The sequence below is a fragment of the Chelmon rostratus genome, chromosome 9, assembly GCF_017976325.1.
Source record: "Chelmon rostratus isolate fCheRos1 chromosome 9, fCheRos1.pri, whole genome shotgun sequence".
NCBI classification, from domain to species: domain Eukaryota; kingdom Metazoa; phylum Chordata; class Actinopteri; order Chaetodontiformes; family Chaetodontidae; genus Chelmon; species Chelmon rostratus.
The window spans coordinates 26,624,374-26,649,851 of record NC_055666.1 but is presented as its reverse complement, the minus strand read 5'-3'; the positions used below and the strand labels follow the sequence as shown (position 1 = coordinate 26,649,851).

The 25,478-nt window shown below is 42.9% G+C and overlaps 1 protein-coding gene across 1 annotated transcript in view; it reads left to right on the top strand.

The window, feature by feature from the left end:
- glra1 (glycine receptor, alpha 1) overlaps positions 1 to 25,478 on the top strand; it is a 100,898-nt gene that overhangs the window by 35,453 nt on the left and 39,967 nt on the right. Inside the window, exon 5 of the mRNA XM_041944204.1 lies at positions 16,643 to 16,710. Within this exon, the coding sequence (XP_041800138.1) occupies positions 16,643 to 16,710 (68 nt within the window). The remainder of the gene's footprint in view (positions 1 to 16,642; positions 16,711 to 25,478) is intronic.

The window sequence follows — 25,478 nt, the reverse complement described above, 5'->3', positions numbered from 1 at the left end:
TGAAGTCATTGTGGGCAGTGTTTCAAATCAATGACCAGGACTTCTGTGCATCAGTGCAATCAAGGCTGTATGTTGGATTAACCAACAACAACGACCCAGTTACTTTATCCTGTAAAATGACAGGTTCTATATTTGATATATGCTTCTATTTTCTCAAAAACATGGAAAGGTCAGCCATATGTCGAGCTAAGCAACTCTCATAAGGATTTAAAACAGAGTCACTGGCCAGAAAGAACCAGGCAGTGCTGGTTTAATCTGAATGTATAATATAAATCTGGTTGCTTAAAGATTTGATTATCTTTACATTGTTGTGCACAATTTCTTACTCTCTGGAAAACTCCCAAATTTGGAGCATAATTCCAATCAGCTCAGCTAACCTTAGCTCGTTAGCTAGCCAACAATGACAGCGGCTAATTTAGCAAAAGAGAGAAAAAAGTAATGTTAATGACACTAATGTTAAGATTCTAACATTTTTAGTGAGTATGGCAATCATGTCGTTAATGATAAAAAGAAGAATTTTTAGGTAAGAATCTGACATTGTCTCAACAAAAAAATCAACTCTAATTAACTCGAACTTAAATCATGTTTCTCTTTCAACATGGCCGTCGGATGCTGTGTTAAATCACCTGAAAGACGCTTCTGACAACTAACAATTTATCAGAAAGGATTTGGCATGTCGCAGATTAAAGCTCATTGATCACGAGTCTCACTTTGCACAGGAAGCAATAAAAGTATTGTATCCCCTCTCTGTGCTTCCAGTATCCTCAGTGGGACCCTCATTTACTTGTGCTGATGGTTATTGACATGCACGCTGTCATCACAAATGGCGATGCTAATTTTAAGTACAAAGTAGCGCGCAGGCTCATCTCTTTAATCTACAGAGCCGACCGGCTTTAGACAACTTTGGTGGAAATGCCAGTTTTATAAAAGGAGAGGACAGCGGAGGAGACATGAAGGGAAAAAGATTAGTTTAATGTAGAAGGAGGAGAGGAAAGATATAATACGCAAGCGGAGAAACGGGGGGATGGGAGAATATGAAAGCAAATGCGAGGAAAGGACAATCTTCCAAAGAAATGGGTAACGAAGAAAAAGAAAAGAGAAATGAAAGAAAATGAAATTATGAAGGGTTGTTAAAAAACAAACTCAATTAGAGGACAGTGAAGGGGATGAGATACATCAAAGGAACGATAGAGAACGGGAAAGAAAAATGGAAAAAGGATGTCAGAGAAAAGACAGTAAAAAAAGCAGAAAAGACACCAAAGGAACGAAAAGGTGAAGGAAAGGGCACAGGTGAGAGCAAAGGAAAGGAGGCCGGAATAAATGAAAAGATAAAATGAGAACATTAAGAAAGAAAGGATGAGATGAAGACAGGAAACAAAACCGCAGCAGTGTGAAGATGAATGAATCAAACACACCAATGTACACACCGGAAGCTGAAAGCCGTCATGGAGGACGAGATGCAGGAGGAAGGGGGGAGAGGAGAGAGCGAGGGGGAGGCAGAGAGGGAGGACATTTCTCTTCCAGCATGTTCAGCAGAATCCAGTCAGCAGGTCAGGGCCCGAAGCCTCGCCACGGCCGCCGTCGACGGCAGCCGTTCTTCCTGATTAGAGCCGCTGCTCTGCTCCCTCTGCTGTGAGATGTTCAGCACATATTACACACAACTCACCTCCTCGCACCGGAGCTTTATGCAGATTAATGTTAGGCCAGGGGATATTTGTCTGCTAACAGATTCTGGGCTCTCCTTCCCCCTCGGTGCCGTGCGAGAGGCCAGAGGATTCAATCTGTCTCTGCAGATTTATGCTCATTCAAGTGCCTGGTTTCATGGAGGACAGCTTTGTAATATGATTGCATAGTGCTTTAAGAGGTGACACTTTAATGTGACGACTGCAGGTTGGAGCATATTGCAGTTATTTTACTTTTATATTGAGAGCAAAAAAAAAAAAAAGAAACTGCTGCTATGTAGATTTATGCTTATCCAAGTGGCCTGTCTCATGGAGAACACCTTTATAATGTGATTGCACAGTGCTGCAGAAAGCCAGCACTGCAAAATGTTTACTGCAGGCTGGAGCACACAGTGTGGCTTCAGAGAATGTGAAGCAGAATATCCCCCTACACAGATAAATGCTCATCCAAGTGGCCTATTTTAAAGAGTATAATATGGCTGCACAGCCCTTTCAGAAAGAAAAGACTTGGGTGTGATTGCAGGGCTTTCCTCGGCTAAAGAAATTCCAATAAATCCTCATCCACACACGACAAAACAAGCCATTTGTCAATGCCCTCCACACCCGGCTGATATGAATGTTCCTCTCCTCCTCCTCCTCTTTAGTTACAGTCTGGTAAAGTCTGACGAGGAAAATGGTTAGCATGGTTGGAAAAAGTGTTGTTTCGTGCTAAAGGAAACCAGTGTTGACTGTCGGTAGGAGACAGGAAGTGGCAACATCCACTTCACAATTCTTAAAAAGCATACATACAAAATCAGTGAAATGCTTACATAGCCAAAATACAGCTTTTGATTAAAGTTCAAAGCGAAGCGTACTCCAGGGTCAGATCAGACATCCAGTTTCAGAGGCCATGCATGGCAGAAGCATGGACAGCGTGAGGAGGCGGGACAGGCTTTGTTGCAGAAATGATGAGAGACAGGCTGCTGAACTGAATGTGCTGTCAGGAGGGGCAGTTAGCGCCACAGCTAACACGGCAGGCTGAAAGTCACCAATCTGATCCACACACGATAATTACATACATGTGTACAGAACGACACAGCAGCACATGAGACATGATGCAGAAACACTCGCTGCACATGTCCAGACCAGTCCACACATTCCTGACACTCCTCTTGTCCCACGCAGAGGCAAAATAATGTAGGGTGTAAATGAAAATAAAAGATAAAGTAAGAGTTGTCTTCATGGTTTTCTGAATGCTGCAACAGTAAAACAATATTTCAATCAGAAAACCTTTTGATTTCCACTTGTTGTATCTAAAACATGAAAAAAGACACGATGATCCGGAACCAATCTGTTCCATCAGTGAGGCTGAAAGATGGAGCGCATGCAAATGTTTGAGGGATAAGGTGAGTGGGTGTATTGTGTGTGTGTGTGTGTGTGTGTGTGTGTGTGTGTGTTTCTCCACTAATCTCACATGACTACCTACCTTCCTCTCAAGATGATTAAAAGCATCGAGCTAACAGCGGAGCATCACGACACACTGTTAAATCACACACTGATTTATTGAGCAGATGACCATCACACACACACACACACACACACACACACACACACACACACACACTACAAACAGTCCATCTGCACAAACACACGTTCGGGCAAACAAACACGCAAACAACAAACAGGAAGGATCAGGCAAACACATACGCTCATGTTCGTGCACACAAACAGACATAAACACACACATACACACACACACACAGTGCAAATTCAAACGCTACACAACTCACATTTCTATATTTTTAAATCTCTCACTCACACATGCTAACACACACACACACAAACACACACACACACTTTGCAGCATCACTACCTTGCGGTAATCCAGTGGAATAAAGCTCCAGTCACTTCTTCTCTGTCGCCGTGTCGACGCCGTATGGCTGCTATTGATTTCTGTCCCTCTGCAGTCAAGAAGCTGCCAGCCTGTCATGTCCGCCCGTCAGTCAAAGCTGGGCTGGGAAGCCCTTCAAGGTTCTGCTTACTGATTCACTGCAGGCCCGGCTCACTAGCATATTGTGGAAAAATTTTCTCAAAAAAAGTAGCCTGTTATATGTTTTGGTGGCAGAAAATATTTGATTTTCCAAATATCCGAAGGTCACGTTGGCTTCTTGGAGTAAATGTGACCGCTGTCTTGCTCCACCAAATGTTGCCTCTTCAAAAACTTTGTACATGTTGGACTTTTGCATATGGTGGATGAATCATCATTCAACTGATCTGAAAGAGCTTTTCTTTACCTGTATGGTCAAAAGGATGTCTGAGAGTCTGCTCCATCCATAATGTGTCAGATTTAAATCCAGTATTTGGCTAAAACTTTAATTGGTGGGGGGCGGTTTTGTATGTTTTCATATGATTTTGTGACAAACAGATAGACACAAACATATACTGTATATATACTTGTTTTGTATGTATTTCAGGGTGCTCTGACCCATGATTCATGCATAGATGAGATTTTGCGTGTGTTAGAATAATATGTGTAAACAGGGAATAAGGGAGAGAGGAAATGCACATGCTGACAGGCAAATACACACACACACACACACACACACACACACACACACACACACTAATATTCTCTGTGCAAACATACAGGACACACACACACCGTCACAGAACCCGAAAATGCTTGCAGGCATGAATGCCAATTTTGAGTAAATATGCATAGACAAACACGCACACACACACACACACACACACACACACATACACACACACACACACACACACACAGCCTCAGGTGATTTCTGACCAGGCTGCCATGCATCCATCCATCTCTCCATCCTCTCCTCTCTGGCTGCCTCCGACTTTGAATACATTTCATCTCATAATGAAACTTGAATACCCCGTGGCTGAAAGAGAGAATGTGAATGAGACAGGAAGTGAGAGCCAGAGTGACAGTGAGACAGGAAAAGAAAGGAAAAATGGATTCATGGAGAGAGTGGAGGAGAGAGGAGGATTAAAACGTATCCTAATAGCATTTCCCCTCCCTCACTGAGGAGGAAAATGAAGTTTTTCCCTAAAGTTCCCTCCATGGAAGAGGTGATGATGGATGGTTGAATGTGTCTGCGGGAGAAACCGCCATCCCTCATCTCACCGCTCCAATTAAAATGTGACAGGAAGTGTGTTTTTCCCTCATCCGCACTGTTTACCTCCTCGTTTAAAGTCACTTTTCTGTTCTATAGGAGAAGCCAGAAATACGCTTGCATGCGTGGGAGAATAATGAGAGTGTGTGTGTGAATGAAGAGGGATGTGGCACGGGAGAGGGGCCACAGCATCTGCATGGGACCAAAGGCAGGAATAAACAAGACCGGGACGCAGACAGGTTCTTTGTTCAGGGGCTGGATGTGGCTTCAGAGAAAGTAGACTTAAGGCAGAGAAGAGGGAAAAAACAAGTCTTGTTTCAATAGAGTTTCGTTGTTGAGTCAGGAGACGGACGGCGCTTTAATGTTTCGCCGCCTTCGAGCATTTTCTTTTCTTTTCCCCCCGACGTTTCACAGCCTTGATGTTTATCTCCTCCTCCGTCGTCGTGTCTGGATGTAATGGAGGAGAAAAAAAAAGTGAACAAAACAGCAGCAGCAGAAGGAAGTCTGGAAGATATTCTCCCTCTTTTTTCTGCCTGTAGTCCTGTTTGAAGATGTGAGCAGGAAGTCAGGGGAAACCCTTGAAGGGTTGTTAATTTGAGGGGAAAAACATCTCAACAGGATTTTTAGATATGTTTGCTATGTGTGCTGCCAAATTAATCAGCAGTCAACAATCTGATTTAAAGGAAGCAATTTAGGAGTGCTCTTCTAAAGTTTGGGGGCTCGCAAGAGACAGGATTTACAAAATGACAAAATTTATGCAACAGAAAGCAAAAGATCCCGACTTTTTGTCCCTTGTATTGGTCCTACATTTCCCATCATGCATCTCTTCATGCCCCCTCATCACCAAGGTTTTAAATTAACAAAGCCCTGTCAGAGTCATACTTAATACAGCTATGTTTTTTGATGTATGAAATCTATGAAGTGTCCCTTTAGACAAGAGCAAAAACAATTTTTCAATGATGATCTTGCATTTCCCACCAAAAAGAAACTGAAAGTCACATGCAGCCCAACAAAAAGGCCTAAAGTATCTGAACACGTGTCCAAATCTGACCTACTTTTGGTCCAGTCCTGTTTCAGTGGTTTGGGACCCTAAGCTCAGGTGAGGGCAAATCTTAACGCTACATCAGACAGTTTGTTTTTGTCCCCGTCTTCTTTGTGTTTCAACACAACGCTGCACAAAGCCAGACCCATCAAGAAATGGTTTGGGGCCAAAGAAGTTGATTGATCGCTGACCTCAGGCCAGTCCAACAACTTGGATGAACTGGACCACCGACTGTGATCCAGACCTTATCACCCAACATCAGTGTTGGACTTAACTGATCCTGTTGCAGCTTAATGTGAGCGAATCCCTGCAACCAGGTTCCAAGATGTGTGAAAACCCTGAAAGCAGAAGAGTGGAGGCTGGTATAGATGCAGATTAATGCCTGACTGAAACGCTCCATTACAGAACCAGATATTTAATGTTTCAGTTAAAGTAGTAAATAAGTAAAGCTCTATTTGCTGTAAAAATACACCTGCAGCACACTTTCAGGTATCCTCTGCATTTGTGGCCGAAAAGCCTTTAAAGCCTTTTTTCCGTCTGAGTACAGAATCAGTTTTATGTCTTTTAGCAAACTTTTTCTAAGTTGAGCTGAGTAACTTCCAGGAATATAAAGCTCTCAGAGTTTGATAAAATGTTCATTATTTCACTGTTTCACTATTGAGTCAGGAGATTTATGAGGCTTTAAAGTTCCCGGGGAAACTTTTTCTTTTTTTTTGTCTCGCTGGCATTTCAGCTCTGATGTTTATGCGCTGAGGATAAGAACAAAATGATCACCTCCTCAGCTGTCGTGTCTGGACATAATGGCAGAAAAACAGCAATAGAGAAAGAAAACTAACCCTCATCTTTCTTCCTCTTTCAAACTCTCTCTCTCTCTCTCAGTCCGGCTTATAAAATGAGCCATGTTCCTCAACTTCCGTGAGCATGTGTGGGGAATATATATTAGTTCAATAAAAAGTAAAATCGCTTTCCCCGGACCGTATAGCCTACAGAAGACGCCCTATAAATATTTAATGTCTAACAGCCATTGTAGTATTTTTTGCTGAAGGCAGCTCAATTGCAAAAGAGGTGCTCCTGCGTAGTTCAGAGTATTTTTCATATCATTTGTAGCCTGCGACTTTCCTTCTGCCCTCGCCTCCCTTTGCTTTGTTTTGCTCAGTGCCATTTGTTGCTGTGAATAAATTCAGCCTCACCACTGCAGCGCTGAGGTGTCACTTAGAGGAGTGCAAATTGGGCATCAGGAGAGGAGAGAGTTAAATAAATCATCGGAGAGCAGGGCAAAAGCAATCCTCCAGATACCTGTGTTTTACAACCCACCTGGCCTGATAATGGAGCATACCCCACTCTACCAGCTCTGCTCTTTCCTTCCTGTAAAAGCAGGAGGTGTGTGGGTGGGCTTTACCTGAAGCTCATGTTGGAAAAGACCCGCCACCTTGATGTTTGGCAGCCAATCAATTGGACAGTTACAAGCGTTGGTCTGTGACAGGATCTGCTTTCTGGACAGTTTCATGCTGCAAAGACAGGCTATGGCAAAGAACATGTATAAAAAGGCATCTTTACTGCTGCTCCGACGTTTGGTCTGTTTGCTTAATGCACCTGGGGACCAACTCCAGGTGTGTTGGTCAAAGATAATGACAGATTTTCCTCTGCAGACATGAAACAGTGTTGGAAAGAACATCTTGTCTTTTAGCCTCCCAGGAGACAAATTGAATCTAGTTGAACTTGAAAGTCATTCTCTGCTCATTCAGGTACGTCAGTTAGTTTGTTATCAAATCAATGACGCCACTAAATGCGGTGCGACAACATGAATATACCCATTTCCTTTGTTGCAACACATCTCAGAACTCCTGGTTCTGGTTCAAACTCGAGCTTCTTGGTCCGACTTTTTATTCAGAAAAACGTTCATTTGACCGATTCTTGGCTGAAGACTTCTGGATCTGAAATGTGAAGTGTGAAAACGCTGATTTGCTGCCTCGTTTTGCTGTGGGATGAAAATTGCATCTTCAAATTGTGAACCTTAAAGGGCCACAGAAGGATAGCAAAAAGGATGAATTTGCCCAAAGGTTTATGGATTTTTTCAACAAAAATGAAATTCTTTAAATTGAAAGTGACATCAGCAGTGTGGTAATTTATCTAAACAACTTCTGATACCTGATTCTGTTTTATTAAAGATACAAAGTGCCACATTCACATTTGCAAACATTAATTTGACAGAATTGACTAACATCTGTCAGTTTGATTTCCTGAGCTCATCAAAGCTTGTCTGCGTCCTCAGCAGGAAGTGAGCTGCAGTGTTTCGGACCAGTTTCGGTCACTATTGTTGGCTGAGTCACGGGGGTCAAGCCTCCACCAGAGGCTGCAGTGAGTCCTGGACTGATGCTGAGACCGCTGTGCCTCGCTGGAGGTCAGGAGGCGAGACGAGTTTGTCTATAAACCAACGTCTCTTCTGCCTTCTTGAAGCAACTTCAGCTCGGTTTTTAGGACTCCACTGAAAGAAAGAAAGAAGAAAAAAGAAAAGAAAAAACAAAAAGATGGATGGTTCTGTTGTTGTGCATTCAAGTGACATCTTAAATAATACATCAATTATATCTATTCTAGAAATTATGTTTCCTTTCATACAACTAATTGCGATTGCAAAAACATTTTGAGGTAAACGTGATGCTGAACAAATTCTGTTTTCTATTAATGAAGAAATGTGGAAATGTTGATACTTAATGTATGCTCACTTTTAACAAATCAATTTGTTTTCCACCAGAAGACGCTATCCTGCTGTACACTGTCCACTCATAGTGACATCAGCAATATTCAGCTTTTTAATGGTTATGTTTAGGAAATGGAGGCACTTGGTTAATGTTCCAGAAAGATGATCGTCTGTTTTAAAAGAGAAAAAGTCAGGTTTGTCAGCTGCATCCTTTTCATCCTAACAAACAAACAAACAGTGTGTCAAACTTGTCGTTTAGCTAGCTGAAATGGAGAAATGAGCAGATGTAGGTCTTAATTTGGTTATTTCAGAATATAAAGATGCTTCTCTGTTCTTTCTTTGTGAAAAGGTGCACACACACACACACAGATGCATCACTTCTTACTGAGTTAAGCAGAAATAATTAGAAAAATGCTCCAGTCGCAAAATATTACAAGACAAAGTGGCTTTAAGCATCAACTGGACATGACTGGATTTGAGATTCGCCTCTTCATTGGCAGCAGTGATGCTCCCTGCAGACTTTATGCACCTGCTATACCATCCTCACATATGGCAGTTGGTGGACGTGGCATAGCCTGCTGTTTGGAGGATGCTTCAATCCAAAACGCCTTCCAACATCATGAGTGGACACATTTATAATGAAACTGGCTCTGGTGGAAGTGGAGAGCTGCATCTTGGAACAGTGATGAGATACGTAACCAAGAAAATGCCAAGCTGCCATGTTTCCTGCTATGAGAAATCTTAATTTGAGGTGGTGTTGATGCAGAGACGGCAGTAAAACAGTCCCACAGGCTCATGTCTGGAATCCTGGTTTAAAAATCACAACGAGGGCGAGATGTTACGCCGTCGACGCCGGAAAAAAGCTCCAAGTCTGCTGAGGGAGGGGTACAAAACCCGCCAAACTATTAATCTTTAAAAAAGCAATTACAGGCACCTCCCTGGCAGGTTTATCAGGCTGTCATCTTCATGGCATCTCTATTTAGAACTATCTACTTCCTGGATAACCACCAAACACTCTCTCCTCTGTCAGCTCTGCTCCGAGGTGAAAAATGAGTAGATGATGATGACCAGCCAACGACACACTCTAGCAACTAAAAGGTACTACGAGGAACCAATTTGGTGAATCAATGCGAGCGAGTAAAGGAAATACTCTCAGTGCAACAATGTGAGACCAATTACTCACTGTATGTTGTGTATGCATCACATGTTTCGTGCAGGTAGACGGCAGAGTGCATTCTCAAAAGCAGGTTATCACAGTTTACACTCTCCTTTAAGAAGACATAGTTCATCATTATAGGTAACCATTTACACAAAGAATATTAAGGATTTTTGGACTGATTACATGCTGATTTAAACTTTTTAAGCCCTCACTGTCAAAGCATAATGTTCAGGTGTCTTTTAGCGAGCTAATGAAACCTGGAAGCTTCCAGAAAGGAGACAAAAGGCAGCCAGGGAGGTGCCCCGACAGCGTACTTTAATGGCACAGACAAAGAGCGTCTACAGCTTGCGTTTGGTACGTGACGTTCGGAGTGCATCGTGCACGCAGAGCCGGAGAGCTCAGGGACCGCTCGGCCCGTCTCTTCAGCGAGAGGCTGCAGCGGCTGCAGTTAGCAGAAGTGCTGAGAGGCCGAGCCAAGCTGTTTGTTTCATCCTGCTTTATTGCTGTTGTCACTCGTTTTTAATGAAAGTGGAGTTCGGCTGTAGAAAGGGAGCATTTATTCATGCCGACGCACCTCAGCAGGACTTCAGCACAGACGCTGGCCTTGATTGGTCTCTGCAGTGTGTGTGTGTGTGTGTGTGTGTTTGTTTGTGAGACAGGGAATAGCCTAATAACTCATATTAAAAATATTAAACCCTCACCACCTTCAGTGCAGTTTCATGAAATATAATCAGTATTGTGTTGAATAGTTTAAACGAGATAAAAGTAAAGTGAGTTACTCATTTACAACAATCCAGTCAACATGAATAAAAGGAATATTTTATCACCCAGGCTGTAGGTTCGCTTCGTGTCGATTCGAAATACGGTGGCCAGCAGGGACAAACTTTGAATGCAGCAGAGCGGGACTGTGTGTAGTGTATTTAAATGTTCTTAGATGCAAAGGTTAGAAGCCAATGAGGCGTGTTGACAGTATGTATCCGTGCAAAACTGTATGTTAATGAGTGTTAATGTGTGTGTGTGGTGCAGCCTGTAAGCTCCATGTATACTGTATGTGTCCTACAGTTCATCATGCGTGTTTGTCTGAGGGCATGCCCGAATGCACCTGCATATCTGTACAGTTTAACATAAATGCTGTGTGTGTGTGTGTGTGTGTGTGTTTAATATGTATATTTCCATGTTTATGTGTCTGCTTGTCTCTTTGTTCAGTATATATTTGTAATTGCAAGTGTATTTGTGTGTGTGTCTGTGTGTCTTTGTGTATCCATGGTGTGTTTGCCCTTGTTTGCACACTGTGTGTGTGGGTTTAATGCATGTGCTGTTTGTGTGTGTGTGTCACATTATCATTTGTGTGTACCTCTTCGTGTCTGTCTGTGTGTCAGTGTGTGTACTCACTGTTTGTACAGATGTGTGTATACAGCGCATGTCTCCGTGTGTCCTTTTGCACTTGCACTACATGTGTGACGACCAGCTCGAGCTTTTGTAGTGGTTTTAGGGTTCTGCTTAGAACGAGGTTTGGGTCAAAGCAGTGACAAGAGACCGAAGAACCTCTGACACTGTGATCGGCTCACATCAAAGCCCCTCTCTTTATGTCCCAGTGGGCTCTTCATCGGGCACACAGAACTCAGGAAGATTCAGGTGGGCATCATTCATGAGCTCGTTAGTTAAGCCCCTCCCTCTAATAGTGATTGTCCAATCATAGCTGAGCAAACCCAACAAGGCACAGGTGTGCACTGGGCTCAATGAAGAGTGATTCTTTGCATCTAACCAGTTTGGAGGGTTGATCCTTCCTCATGGCCTTTTCCAAAATGGTTGAAAAGACAGCCGGAGAGAGTTTCCAGCTAATATGCAAAGATCATTTTAATGATTTATTTTGAAAGCTGCTGCAGTTTAAAGCTTCAGAAAAAGGTTTGACTGCGAATTCTTCATTTCATACGAGAGGAAGGGAAGCGTGATGTCATCAAGGGTCCTTACAAGCACTGTATGTAAGTACATGTATGAGTATGTGTGTGTGTGGCCCACACACACTGAGGCAGATATAAGTGTGCAGCTACAGTACCATGTGAGTCACACTGCCAGCCTGTCCTCCATGACAGTTAATGAGCTGTCCCTTCTTTCTCCTCTCTGTCGTTTTCTGCTGCACCCCCGTCTTTTGTCTTTATTGGAAAGCTATAAAGCAAACTGTCTCTCTCTCCTCCTCTGGTTGGTTATTAAATGAACTGCTGTGGTAGAAAAGAGGCAGAGAACCAGGAGGAGGGGGGGGTATCAGCCTCTCCTCCTCCTCCTCCTCTTCTTCCTCAGGTTATTTTGCGTCACGGACAGCGAGGGACGTCAAGGAAAGACAAATTATGATATCCCTCCGCTCGCCTCCCTCCTGCCGCGGAGCGAGAGGACTTTGAAGGGGGGATTTTGAACAAAGCCAGGATGCGGAGGAAATGTGTCAGAGGACTTGAGTTAGGCCTGAAAAGCCATTCTGAGAAAAAACACGGTGATAATGTAATACCAGCTGCTTTATGGATAAACCCTCTGATGCACTCAGACATATCAGAGCTGGTGCTCCCTGGGTTTGGAGAGCCTTTATACATCAGCCAGATACGGTCAGGTGGTCTAGCTGGAGTGATTATTTACCAAGAAGCTTCTGGAGTCCATTCATCTTCCGCTGTGTTTGTGCTCAGTGTGTTTGTGCTGTTTGTTTCTGCGTACCAAAAAAAGGTGGTTTTCTTTGTTAGAAAATGAGGAAAATAAGTAAAGGTTTAGTTGATGTTATACTAGATGTTATTATGAATTCTACATAACAAATTCAGTTATAGTGCATAGTTCAAGCCAGTGATTTAATGAAGCGAGAGCCAGTACTCACAGTGGATCTCCGTCTTTCTTCATACTTATAACCTGTCTCTAGTGCTGATATGTAGTTATTGTGAGTGTCAGGAAAGGATCTGCAGCTCTGTGGGGTACAATATGTGGTCTAGTTCACTCTGAAGGCTGCTGGATAAAATCCTCCAAAGTCTCTCTGGTCTCCAAGATTCCTGGCAAGGAGCTTGTTTTGCCATTTTCATCATTCATGCACTTGAATATATTTTTGATTGCAAACAAGTAATTTGTTCACACAAATTAATCATTTTTGTGCTCAACTCAGCTCTCAAATTCTGTGCGTGCCTGTTATGAAGGTTTCTGGTTTAGAATACTGACACCTGTGTTACTCCAAGTCCCTGAGAGACCCAGGTGAATAATAATTAGTGTTTGGGCCTAATTTTCTCATCAGTTTTTTAGAATCAGATGGTCTTCTTGCAGCAGGGAACATGAGAAGTTTAGCTGCAAGTTCAGCACAGATTTAACTGCTTCTTTTACAAGAATCTGGGTATTTTTATTGAACCTAAAAATAATGAACCTTACTAATAGCAGTGCACCTGAAAATGGAAGTCTTTGCTCTCGGAGGAGACACTGCTGCACGGCAGCGCAATTTGTCAGGAGTTCAACTGCAAGCCGGTAAACCACAGGACCCAGACAGGAACAGGACAGGGATGTAGGTAAAGACAAACCCAGGTCAGTGCTTCAGCACTAACGTCTGGACAGATGTTCTTGCAGCTGCTTTCTGTGTTTTTAAAGTTTGTCCTGCATACGTCGGAGGAGAAATGTTGACGAGCTTGCCATGTTAACAACTCCAATAAAGTCAGTTCAAAACAAAAACACTGAGGTCCACTGGGCCTCCATGTTTGTAGTTTCATGCATCAAACTGAGTGAAGCCCAGTGGACCTCACAGTCCGGTGCTTTTAGGCTTCACAACAACTGATTGAAACATTCAGCTTTGGTTCTTCCCATAGCCGAAGCGTTGGTTATCACCTCTGAAGTGACTGAAGCTCTCATCTGAGCAGTTTTAGTGTCTCGTTCTCCTCATTCAGCTACAGCGTGCAGCTATTTCTCTTTAGCTACAGTGAACAAGCTCATTTCGTCTGCAGCCAGTTTCATTTGCTGCACTGGAAGCAAACCTGGCTGATTTAATATCGTAACTTTTTTTTTTTTTCCTTCCATCTTCATTACTTCATCCTCCTCTCCTCACGCAGTCCTGTGAGTAATCTATTGTTTGTTCTAATTAGATGCTGTACATGTAAGTCACGTAGGGAACGATCGCCTCCGGCTATCTTTAATGATTTTTTCCCTCATAACCGTGCATCTTCAACCCTATGATTCTACTCTATGGCTTAAGCACAGTTGCGTGCTTGTGCTTGTGTGTGTGTTGTGTGTTAGTGTGTGTGTGCGAATGACTCTCAGATGATATTCCTCCCCAGTGGCCTCCAGCAGTCTTCAGACTGTGACAGGGAGAGTAATTGGCCATCAAAATAATCCAGACCCCTTCCCTCATTCCAGCTAGCCGCCGGCGAGTGGAATTAGACACTGAGTTTAGCCCGGGACGTTAAACTCTGTGTTTGTGCGTGCGTGCGTGCGTGCGTGCGTGCGTGCGTGCGTGCGTGTGTGTGTGTGTGTGTGTTTAACCTTAAGTTACATGAACATGTATGGAAGAGTATGACTGTGATGTATCCATATGATTTATTTAACAAACCTTTTGTAATCCAGCATTTTTATCTGATGAAGAGTGGAAAACGAGATTACAGATTCCAAACATTTAGGTAAAATTTGCAGGCAGAGATTATATTTCACAGATTTTAACACATTTGTACATGTGAAAAATGTCCTTTAGGCAAACGAGCTATTATAGTAAACTGAAAAGCACTGAATGTATACAATAATAGCGCACAAACATGATTGAATGTATTTTTATCTGCAGAAGCTTCACTGAATCTTTGCAAACCGGATTAAGAGGGCATTAGTTTACCTAAACAGATGTGAAGACGCTGCGTTTTTGTTTGTTAATCCTCCACTTGACCTCTTTAACGTCCAGAAAGTTGCTGCGAGGTTTGCTTTGTTTCTGTTTCCCTCGTGCTAAGCCGGCGAATCACTGCCGGACTTCAGCTCCACAGCTCCGAACACTAAGACGTGAGAGTCGTCATCTTCTCATCGAACTGCCAACCGTGCATGTTCAAACTTCACATTTCAATTTCCAATTTTTATGTTTAGGCACAAAAAACCAGCTGGTTTGGGTTCGCAAAAGATCATGTTTTGCACAGCGCTACTTTCTACTCTACTTTCTGTAGAAACATTTAACACATCCGTGGTTGCATGTGGTACAATGCCGACCTTTCATCCTGCCGACCGTGTCTTTCCTGCTGCCTCCTGCTCTCAGTTTAAAAAGTGACGCCTCCTCTCAGTTGCTCAGTTTTGGAACTCCAAAAATTGCAGCTCTCCGGTTTACTGGGTAGATTGATTCTCTGTCACCACCAAACCAGCAACCGCCGGACTGCGCGGATAAGAGGAGTCATTTTGCTCTTAAAGCCAATCTCGTGTCCGCCGGCTGAAAGAGATGAGAGCCCGACCGTCTGTCTGGCTGTCCTCCACGTTCCTCACTGCGACTCCTCACCTGCCGCCAAGTAATCGCATTTGTGTTTGTACAACCTGGTAATACAGCGAATCGATGGAGCGGCCGCAAAAGGCCCGAATGCTATTTACTTTCACTTTGACTCAGTCGTCTGAAAACAACCTTGAACGCGGCGTCTTATCTCTGAGAAGAGAGTGAGGGGGACTAGTTTTGTCATTATGAATCCCTTTCAAATGACACTCTTGTGTTTATTGACACCGCCGGAGTTTGACTGACGGCTCTTTTTATGTCTCAAAGGGGATGTGACATCGATTTTCTCATTTCTAGTTTTCTTAAGTTGTAATGAGATGTTTACACATTTTCCGCCTCAGCCGCCCTGGAACAAACCCGCTGCTGCTGTCAGGCAGTCGGACGCTGTCGGAGTATTTAAGTCCAGAGCAGAGACTCATTTATTCAGCACAGCCTGTGTTAGAAGCCACCGCACCAGACGGTTTCTTTCACTTTGTTTACTTCCTGCAGTCTGTCATCAGCTCGCCTTAGCTTTAGCCTCCTCCGCTGCTTTTATATCCGGTCACACACAGAGACCAAAACACACAACCCTGAAGCTCACTTCAGATCTTTATTGAAAAATGTGCACGAAGGGCAACAAGAGCGGATGAGATTCATTCAGGCAAAGAGAAATAAATCTTAAAGCTGCATTGATCAGTGTTTTTTATTAACAATGGATCAAATGACTGTGTGTGGTATGAAATAGGAAAAATAGCACCAACTCTGCACTTCCCCTCCGCTCTGTGGAGGATTCAGAGTCTTTCAGCTCATTGTAAACTCTTCTGTCAGAAACTTGCAGTGTGTCTTCTGCCAAACGCAGACGAGTCGCAGAGGAAGAATTCAGCAGCTAAAGAGCCAAATAGTTTTCCCAAAGAGTTGGTGGATCCCAAACTGGAGCTCAAAGACGAGACGATGATGTCGCTCTGTGTCACCGGTTGTCCAATGAGGCAACTGCTCGCTAACATGTTCAGCATAGCAACTGCAGCAGGTGATGATATGTCAGTGGGTTTGCAGCTTCGCCCCAAGTGCTCAAAAAAAAAAAGAATAAATATTTGTGTAGCTTGAAATTTACATATTTGATCGATCAGCATGACTAACAGTAAGTTAACTGCTCCTAGAAACCACTGGGACAAACTAACCCCCCTCCCAACAGCAAACAGCCGACACAAACACAAAGACTGACTGATGGAGTGACGGAGGTCAAACCTCTTCATGGTTTGGATGATGAAGATTGATTTTGCTTTATGTTCGTGCTGAAGGTTAAAAGTTCAGGAACGATTAAAAAAAAAAAACACAACTTCCTGTCAATGTTAAGTTTTAACCTCTGCAGAAAATAGTCTTTGTTACCTTTCTTACTCCATCTGCGTTTGAGTTTTTAATCATCTGTTCTGAAGTTTCATCTGTTGAGTTTGTCCTGATGAAGTCTAACTTCTCCATCTCTTTCCCTCTCTTCTCCGTCTCTGCAGGTCCGCCTGTAAACGTAACCTGCAACATTTTTATCAACAGTTTTGGGTCCATCGCTGAAACAACAATGGTAAGCTTAATTATTCTTAATGTCACTTTGTACTACAGCTCCATGTGGACATTTTTATATTATTCATTCATCTCGTGTGTGTGTGTGTGTGTGTGTGTGGTTGGGCAGTTAATGGAAAACGTCACATCTCATCGCGGCTCCACTTCGACTTGGGCAATTCTGCCCTGAAAAATGCGATTAATTGAAACGATGGCGGCGCTGATATTCAGCGCACGCAGAGTTTCATTTTTATTTCCTTTCAGAAATTAAAAGCCGTCTGCCCTCTGAGTGTTTAGAAATGTGTGCGCCTCATTGAGCCTGTCTCCCATTTCAAACACTTCATTTGAAAGAGCGCATCGCCGCCGCGGCCATTTGCATAACAACGCAGTGGCGGCGCTGCTGTCGTGCCTGTTTGCAAGCGGTGGGGGTGAATTTATGCTTATTCATTACACAGAAAACCCATTAGTGTTAATATAACTGAACTATCAACCTTCACAGAGCAACAAGGCATAGCTTATATGGTAACACTGAGTGTGTGTGTGTGTGTGTGACAGCAGAGGTGATCTCAGCACCCACAGCATCCATGAACAGTCGCCACTCAAAGCTCCATCAAATGCATGAATCATATTTTCATCCAGCGGCTGCATCCAGACGGTCAGCTGTGGAAACCTTCCGCAGGGCTGCAGCGACTGTGAAGGACACGGAGGTCGCGTCCTCAGTGGTGTTTGTGCAGATGAGTCTGGTTTTAACAGCCTCCTGTACAAATACTCAAAAAATACACATGGTGGATTTTTGAAGTGGGTCTGCTCCGGTTCAGTCTCGGTGTTTTCAGATTTGCCTGAAGGCTGCAAAAGTGCAGAAACGTAACTGTCACCAGGACTGTTTGAGTGTGGTTCGACCAGATTTGATTGATAACAGAAGCAAACAGCCCAACAACTGTCAACAGATTCAGATTCTTCATTTATTTGATTGTAATTAATGCCCAAATACAAGAAAATCATCAAATTTGACAGATAATCACATGTTTGTATGACCCAGTGCTAAGAAGCTGAATAAGAAAACTGCTTTTCAGAGCCTTTAACAGTTCAAAGATTAAAGGATGGTGTTGGTGAAGGTGTAAAGTGCATGGAAGTTTCATTTGAATGAACATAAGAATATAAACAGAAGAATCAAAGGGAGGGAGGGAGGAAAGGAAGGAGGAACGGAATATATGGAGGCAAAAATGGAGAAAAAGGGAGCAGAAATGAAAGCACTCGTGGAGAGGAAGGGAGGATATCCCGAGCTGGACCTCCCCAGAACACACTGACACACACACACACACACACCAGACTGCAAGCTGCTACAGATCCTCGTCATGCAGAATAAACTCCAGATTTTCCCTCCTGCAGGAGCCAAATCGATCCTTGTCAAAACCAAGGAGGGAGGGATGAAGGAGGGTGTAAGGTGACAGACGGGGGGATTGAGGAAGGGCCAAATAATCCGAAAAACTGAGAAAGGAAGAGAAAATGATGATGAAACAGAAAGCGAAGAGGAAGAACGGAAGGCAAAACCTTCATCAGACACACAAGCCAACGTCCCACAACACCTGTTAGCTTCTGAAGCGCTAGCTTCAACTGATTTCCCATAAACTTCAGTTGCAGTTGTTGCTTATCAATAATCTTATTATTATTTGGAGTAAGTAGACCGTATCAGATCTTGGAGATACGCTGCCCTGATGTCATTTTGTTGAGGGATGTTAGCCGGTTTTAGCCACGCTAGCAGCAGTGATGTAGGTGTGTTGGTCCATCACTTCTGTCCAACAACAATAAAATCAGATTTTCTGCAGACATTCACGAACACGACCTTCTGACTTTGATTAACCGCTGACTTGATCATTAGGTTGATCACTAGCGCCACCATGAGGCAGATGTTTTTGTAATTTTGTATATCAAAAATGTTAGCTTCAGCTCTACTTTCTACTATAGTCTGATTAGCAAATCTTAGCATGCTAGCATGGTAAAGTAAGATGGGGATACACCATGTGCCATTTTGAACATGTTAGCATGCTGACATTAGCATTTGTCTCAGAGTGCCTAAGTAAGCTATGAGCTAACATGCTAGCAAGGCTGTAGACGCTCAGCCATGTTTTTCTGAATGTAGCCTTTACCCTGTTCACAATATTAACTCCTCAAATTGAAGCTACGTTATATTATAGGTAGTGAGATTATGGCTGCAGCTGTTACTGTGAACTCTCAGTATGTTGTAGCTGTTGTAGTATGTTGTAGCTGCTGCAACATGCTGAAGTTATTTCATGTCAGTCCTGAATGAGGGATCCCTCCACTGTCTTGAGGTTTAGTCGAATGGATAATCTTAAAGGAAGTTGTATAATGTACCAAACGTACACCCCTGAGAGAAAAACGTGATTTTTGTCCATATAAATAAAATAGACTTGTCAGAGGTCAGAGGTCACTGGAGCCTCTGATCCTGCTCTCAGCCTGGCAGACAGAGCAACATGGCTGAGCGCAGGGTAACTTCTGGGTGCTGAGTTCGCCCACTGTAGACCACAGTGAGTGTTTTCGCTCTAATCTCTCAAAGGATGGATTAGCAGCGAAAAGACAGTATTGAAATAATTGGATTTATCAGGTTTTATCAAACCAGAAAATCCATTTTAAAGCTCCAGAGGCAACACAGAGCGAGCAGGAGGCAGGGGACGCTTTCTGAATGCAGTGTTCGCTGTAGTGTGCAGCTCTCGCTCTAAGCTTGGACTACAGTATCCCTCCATCTTCAGCACACACACGCACACACACACACACACACACACACACACAGAGTGCTGCTGGGGCCTGAGCACAGTGATAGATGGAGTCAGTAGAATGGCGCAGTGCGTGTTGAAGTCCCGGCGGTACACGGCTTTATTCCTGTTTCAGCGCTCTCCCCACTCGCCCGCTCACTCTCGCACTCCCTCACACACACACACAAACACGCAACCCCTTCTCTCACTCTTTCCCTTGTTTTCTCCCTCCCTCGTTTCTTCTACCTCTGAGAACACACACTGACTCACTCCAGCCGCACACACACATCAACCCATTGTATTTAACTCTCTCTCTCTCACACACACACACACGTATCACATATGGATCATGGTGACACCCATATCCACTGGACCATTATTTATAAGGGATTTAAAAAGTACTTAAGGCATTAAATACCAATAAAAGGATATAAAAGTGCAAAAGGAATATCAATCCTGCTTAAATCTCCTCAAATAATTCCTGAACCAGATTAATGTGCATATTTTTCTTATTATTGATAAGATGAAGATAATTTTCAAATTCAATAATAGATTTTAATAGAATTAGAATACTTGTACTTATCAGTATATTGACAATAATCTGCATCATCTAAGTTCATTGATTCCAACTTAATAACTCTCCAGTTTAGGAGTACACTGTCCTTTGCTGTGTGGGGGATTTAGTGCTCTGCCTCTCTCACCACAGAGCTCTCTCACACACACACACACACACACACACCATTATCTCACCACTCATTCATTTTTTCTCTCACCCTCCATGTGAAACTCTATGAGCAGGCTTTACTCTGTGTTACATAAAGTAGTATTTCCAGCTTCACCCCTCTATCTCACTCGTTCTCTCCTCGCACTGTTGAAACTGCATTATTGTCGTCCGAAAAACGACAATAAAGTTGCTTTCAGATCTTATTTTTTAGAAACAGTTCGTTTCTCTGCATGACACCAATAAGAAAAGACGGTTATTAATGTGTGAAAAGTGACTTTAGTCTCTGAGAAGTAAAAGATTGTGTGATATTATTGTTAAAAACGGTTTGGGTTGACTGTTTAAGTGGTTTTGACCCTGAGTGGCTGCGGTCAAAAGTCAACTAAAGCCTCCTTTAACCATGACCTCAATCTTTCCCTAAACCTAAAAAACAGGTTTTTATTTCCCTGAACCTGATCCTGAAAGGCACTGACACAACAAACTGGAGATATTTCTGCCAAGTGTCAATTGTACTTGAGCTGATGTGTGTGTCTGTATGACTGTAGCTCTGTTCTATCAACTTAGTCACAGAAGCACATTTTGGATGTGTAATTGCTGCACAATGTCTCCCTTTGATGCACAGTAGCTCGCCGCCTTTTAGACGTTTTCCAGTTTGGATTCATCACTTCATGTTCTTGCATGATATCAACTGTGTCAACAAACCAGGTTTAATTTCATCAGCGCTTGTTGAGGAGTCAAACTTTTCATTTATCAAAATCACCTCATGATCCAGGGAGAAGTTTGCTGTTGTAAATTGATTTGACATCCCACAGTGCTGCTGCTGCTGCTGCTGCTCCGGCTTATCTGGAGGCAGCACGGTGAAAACAGCATCCTTCTCTTTCCCCGTGCAGCGTTGTCTGAGCAGAGCAGATGTGCTGCCGTAATGTAAGAGCCCCCGTAACCTCCTACCTCCTCTTCCTACCTGAGTAGCATCCAGGGAGCCGGCAGGATGTTATGACAAGCGTAGGAACGAGAATATGGCCGCTGCTGTTCCTGTAGATTTTTTGTTGTTGTTGCAGGAAGAAGAAGAGGAGGAGGAAGATTGCAGTCTTTCATGCGTGGTTTACGGCCTGAGTTTAATACATGCTGAAATGAGTTTGGTATTGTGTAAGTACAGCATTTCCTGTGCTAATGGTTTCATAGCAGCGTGGCGGTGGTGGATGGTAATTTCAAGGTAGCATTTAACAGTCCAGCGGCCTTATGTCAGGACATTAAACCACGAGTATGAACCTACAGACGTTGCAGGAGTCCCACTTTTTACTGCACATATGCCGACGTCCTGCAGTACTTTTCCTCCGTCCTCAGGAGGAGGAAGCGTTCAGCGCTGAGCCTCCTCGGCGTCAACAACATTTTTTAATAAACCTCGAATTAGTCATCCAGTCACTCCAATTCTAAACCATTCCCTGAAATCATTAACTTACACCCTCAAATTACTTTCCCCTCATTTGAATCGTAGAATGCAGGAACGATCCACCCCCTCGTGTCTGTATCATGCACTTAATGGGCATCCATCTGCAGCCATAAGGAGCCTCTGCACTATGAAGCTAAGGCCACAATCTGTGATCTGAACGCACATGGAGGGGTGTAAAAGCTCATATCAATATGTATTGAAGTGCAGTCTGCAATTCAAATGTTAAAAACTCTCCTGCTGTTACTAAATGTGAGTACGAAGCATTTTCTGATCCTACGAAAGGATTTTTTTTATAGCTCAACATATTTATTTGTCAAATTAGTGAAAGAAATACCTTTTGTGATATTTGAACAGCTGTAAAACACAAAACTCAAACACCATAGAAATAGAATCATAACTCAAACACTCATAACTGCAGTTACATGAATGTGCCTTAAATCAATAAGCACCTTGACTTTTTAACTTCATAGAAAAAGGTTTGCATTCTGTATGTTAAGCATGCAGTTTCTCCTCACTCTTTGTGTTTTAAATGCAGAATGTAAAGCACTTTGTGTGTAAAATGTGTTAAACAAATAAACCTTCCTCGCCTTAAATATGTACATATGATCGAAAATTAACTACTGGATCTTTGGGAAACTTCATCAATACTGGACAGTCCTGCAAAACCTTGTACTATGACAGCATTCTGAGAAAAATACTATAGTTAAGGCAAGGCTGCATGATGGTTAGGGGTAATAAAAAGGCGAAAGTTAATTGCAGACCCGCCTGAGTGGGCATGCTACTTGAGGGGTGGAACGGTCCAATAAACTCGCAGGATACTGGGCTGACAAACGTTTATAGTTTGAGGGAGCAAACTAGTGTTTTGATGGAATTAATGGAAACATTTTAGATAGTAAATTAGAAGTTTGAGGGAATGAAAAGAACTCAGAAAACGGGATTTAAATTTGAAAGCAAATATAAGGAAAGAAATGATTAAAGTTCTCTTTTAAAGACTTATAAATCCTTAATAATAGTAAGACTCAAAGACTGTAGCTGATCAAAACACTATTTATATTTTTTACACTAATGCACTAACCTCATTAGAATGACACAGGTGAGAGATGAATCATTTTTAAAGGTGTTGTCGTGGCGATGCAGGACGGGTGTGTACAGCTGCAGCAGCAGGATGGAGGAGTTTGTTGATAGAAAAATAAAGAAACAGGTACTGAAGAGATCGGGAACATTATAATTAACAGCTTTGTAAAAGATCAGGCTTGTGTGACCACTAGTTTCATAATTATCTTTGTCTTTAGCGACTCCATCAAGGTCACGTTCGCTCGATTTTCGCTCTTTCCGAGCCGGTGTCAAACCGCGGGCAGGTTCATGACTGATGATCCTGGTCTGGCCTCGTACCTCTCCTCTGTATTCCCTCGTTCCCTCTCTCCATCGACAGACACTCCTCCTCTCTGCGCCATTTCGGGCTATTTATCATATTCTGGAGCAGAAGAAAAGGCGACTCATTCATGAAAGGTCAGGCTCATTTGTTTCATGTAAGATATTCAGCCTCATAAACAGTAATAAACAGCGAAGGGGTCTCTCTGAGGCTGATTGCCATGTGACTGCATTTCACACACACATGCAGCACCGTGGCTGATTGCTCCTTGAAATGCCACCCGCTGGGGCTGCTGGCGTGGCCGTACATCGTCCCTGCAATGCATTTCTGCTACGCCACGCGGCTTAATGATGGCGGCAGCCAGGCCGCAGTGGCCGGGCTCCATATTCTGAGAATAATTGACAATTAGGGGGATGGAGGAGCGAGCTAAATGCCACCCCACGCTGAATAAAGACACCATCTCTGATTGTCAAGCAGGGACTGGAGAACGGGCAGTGGAGGTTGTACAATAAAGCTCTGAGGGAGCAACAGTAAATATCTTCTACCTGGATCGATTCTTAATTCCAGTCTAACCTAATTGTAGCTCTAACCCTCAAAACAACCCTGAAAGAGGTGAAGGAGGACCAGACAAAACAGCCTTTTGTTTAAATACTTGAACAAACAATGTTTGTGCTTCCTTGACACGTGACCTTGTAGTCTTGAGAGTAATTTCTTGAGACTCTCCTCCAGTTCATTAAAAATAGTCATGACATTTGATCTCCATGAATTTTCCAGTTTTATCAGTTTCAGAGGGAAATCAAACCCTGGTCTCCAGTGTGAAAGTCCTCTGTTTGACCCATCCGGTCTGACCGCCTCGGCCACCTCCCTCCCTCCTGTCTTCCTCTTGACATTGTGATTTTTCTTAGGAAACTGAACATTTGTGTTCATGTACATGAAGCCACAAAACAACATACATTTACATTCAAGCAGCATGTCCTTACATCCGTTCCCTAACTAAAACCAAGTTGTTTTAAATGAAACTAAACCGTAACCACAAATGAATGAACATCCTGCCGCTGAGCAGAAAAGGCAGTTAGAACGTGGAGGATTCACTGTCCTCTCTAAGTGCCACTGGAAGAAACAGTGTGATGTTGTTTCACCATCAAACCCTCTGAGGGAGGAGGTTGGGAGCGGATTGTAGGGTCAACAGAGACTGTCAGCCTCGGTTTCTGAGAGGTTTACCCAACCATGACCATGACAAAGTAGTTTAAACCACACTGCTAACCCGGAGAAGCTGGCTGATTGCCTTAAAAGATTTAAATAATTTAGAATGAAGAAACTAATTTGTGTGAGTGAGAACAGTTTAAGCCCAGTTCACTTAAAGCCTCATTATTTGTACTTGAAGTCTGCAGTAAAATCAACTTTCCTCCCCAATTACTCAACTCAGCATTTACCATGTTTTCCGCATATACACACGACATTTGATCCTAAATCATCCTAATAAGTAGATTTTATTATGTTTTGTCATCCAGGTCAAACTCGTATTTTCCAAAATTTCCTCACTTGCAAAACTGTTCTCTCTAAAAGTTCAGAGCACGCACACGCAGTCAGACCTGTACGAGACGTATTGATCTTCCTCTTCCAGTTAAACAGCGTAGGCTGAGGGTGGAGGTTCATTTCTGTGCTGCACTCCGGATTTAACCTCCGGTCCGCTCCGATTCCAGCTGGATGAAACCTTTGAAATCCCAAACCGAACACCTGGATCCCTGATTCCGGATCAGGTCAGCGAAGTGAAGGTCGACAGCTTTCAGTCAAACCTTTAACTACAGTCTTACTGGTAGAGGACGTACATGAAGAGTTAAAGCTATAGATGCTCTGCACAGCAGAGAAATGTTCAGCAGGGTTTGGTTTGTTAATATTTACTTATTTGCATGAATCAGAATAAAAGACAAAAGGCTTCATTCACTAAACTTTCAGACCCACAAATTAGATTTTAACTTGCTTTGGATAAAGAACTTTTGTTGGATCCATGAATGTTTTCTTATGAACAAAATGCATCAGTGGCCACGAACACATCAGCCCAGGGATGGTCTTGATATTAGATGATGGAGCAAATCAGTATTCTTTGGCACGCTTAAAAACTTTGATGTTAATCACAGATATTGTTTGAGTTTTTAAACACCTGACTCTGCCTCTGCTAGATTTCAGTCTTCAGCATCTCCAAGAACTCTGTAAGTGTATTTTAAATCCCCAACTGATGTTCGTTTGGATTTTTAGTCTCAGTGCTGGCAGGATACAAGACATCGTACAAGATGATTTATGCTAATGTAAACACATTTAAGAGAGAAAATAAGCATTCATCAATGAGTAGGAACATAAAATTGGCCAATAACAAACAATGATCACACACTCTGGTACTGCAGTTGACTTGGATGTGAAGCAAAAGCTTTATCCTTTGTGAGAAATCCATCCTCCTTATTGCAACAACAACCCCAGA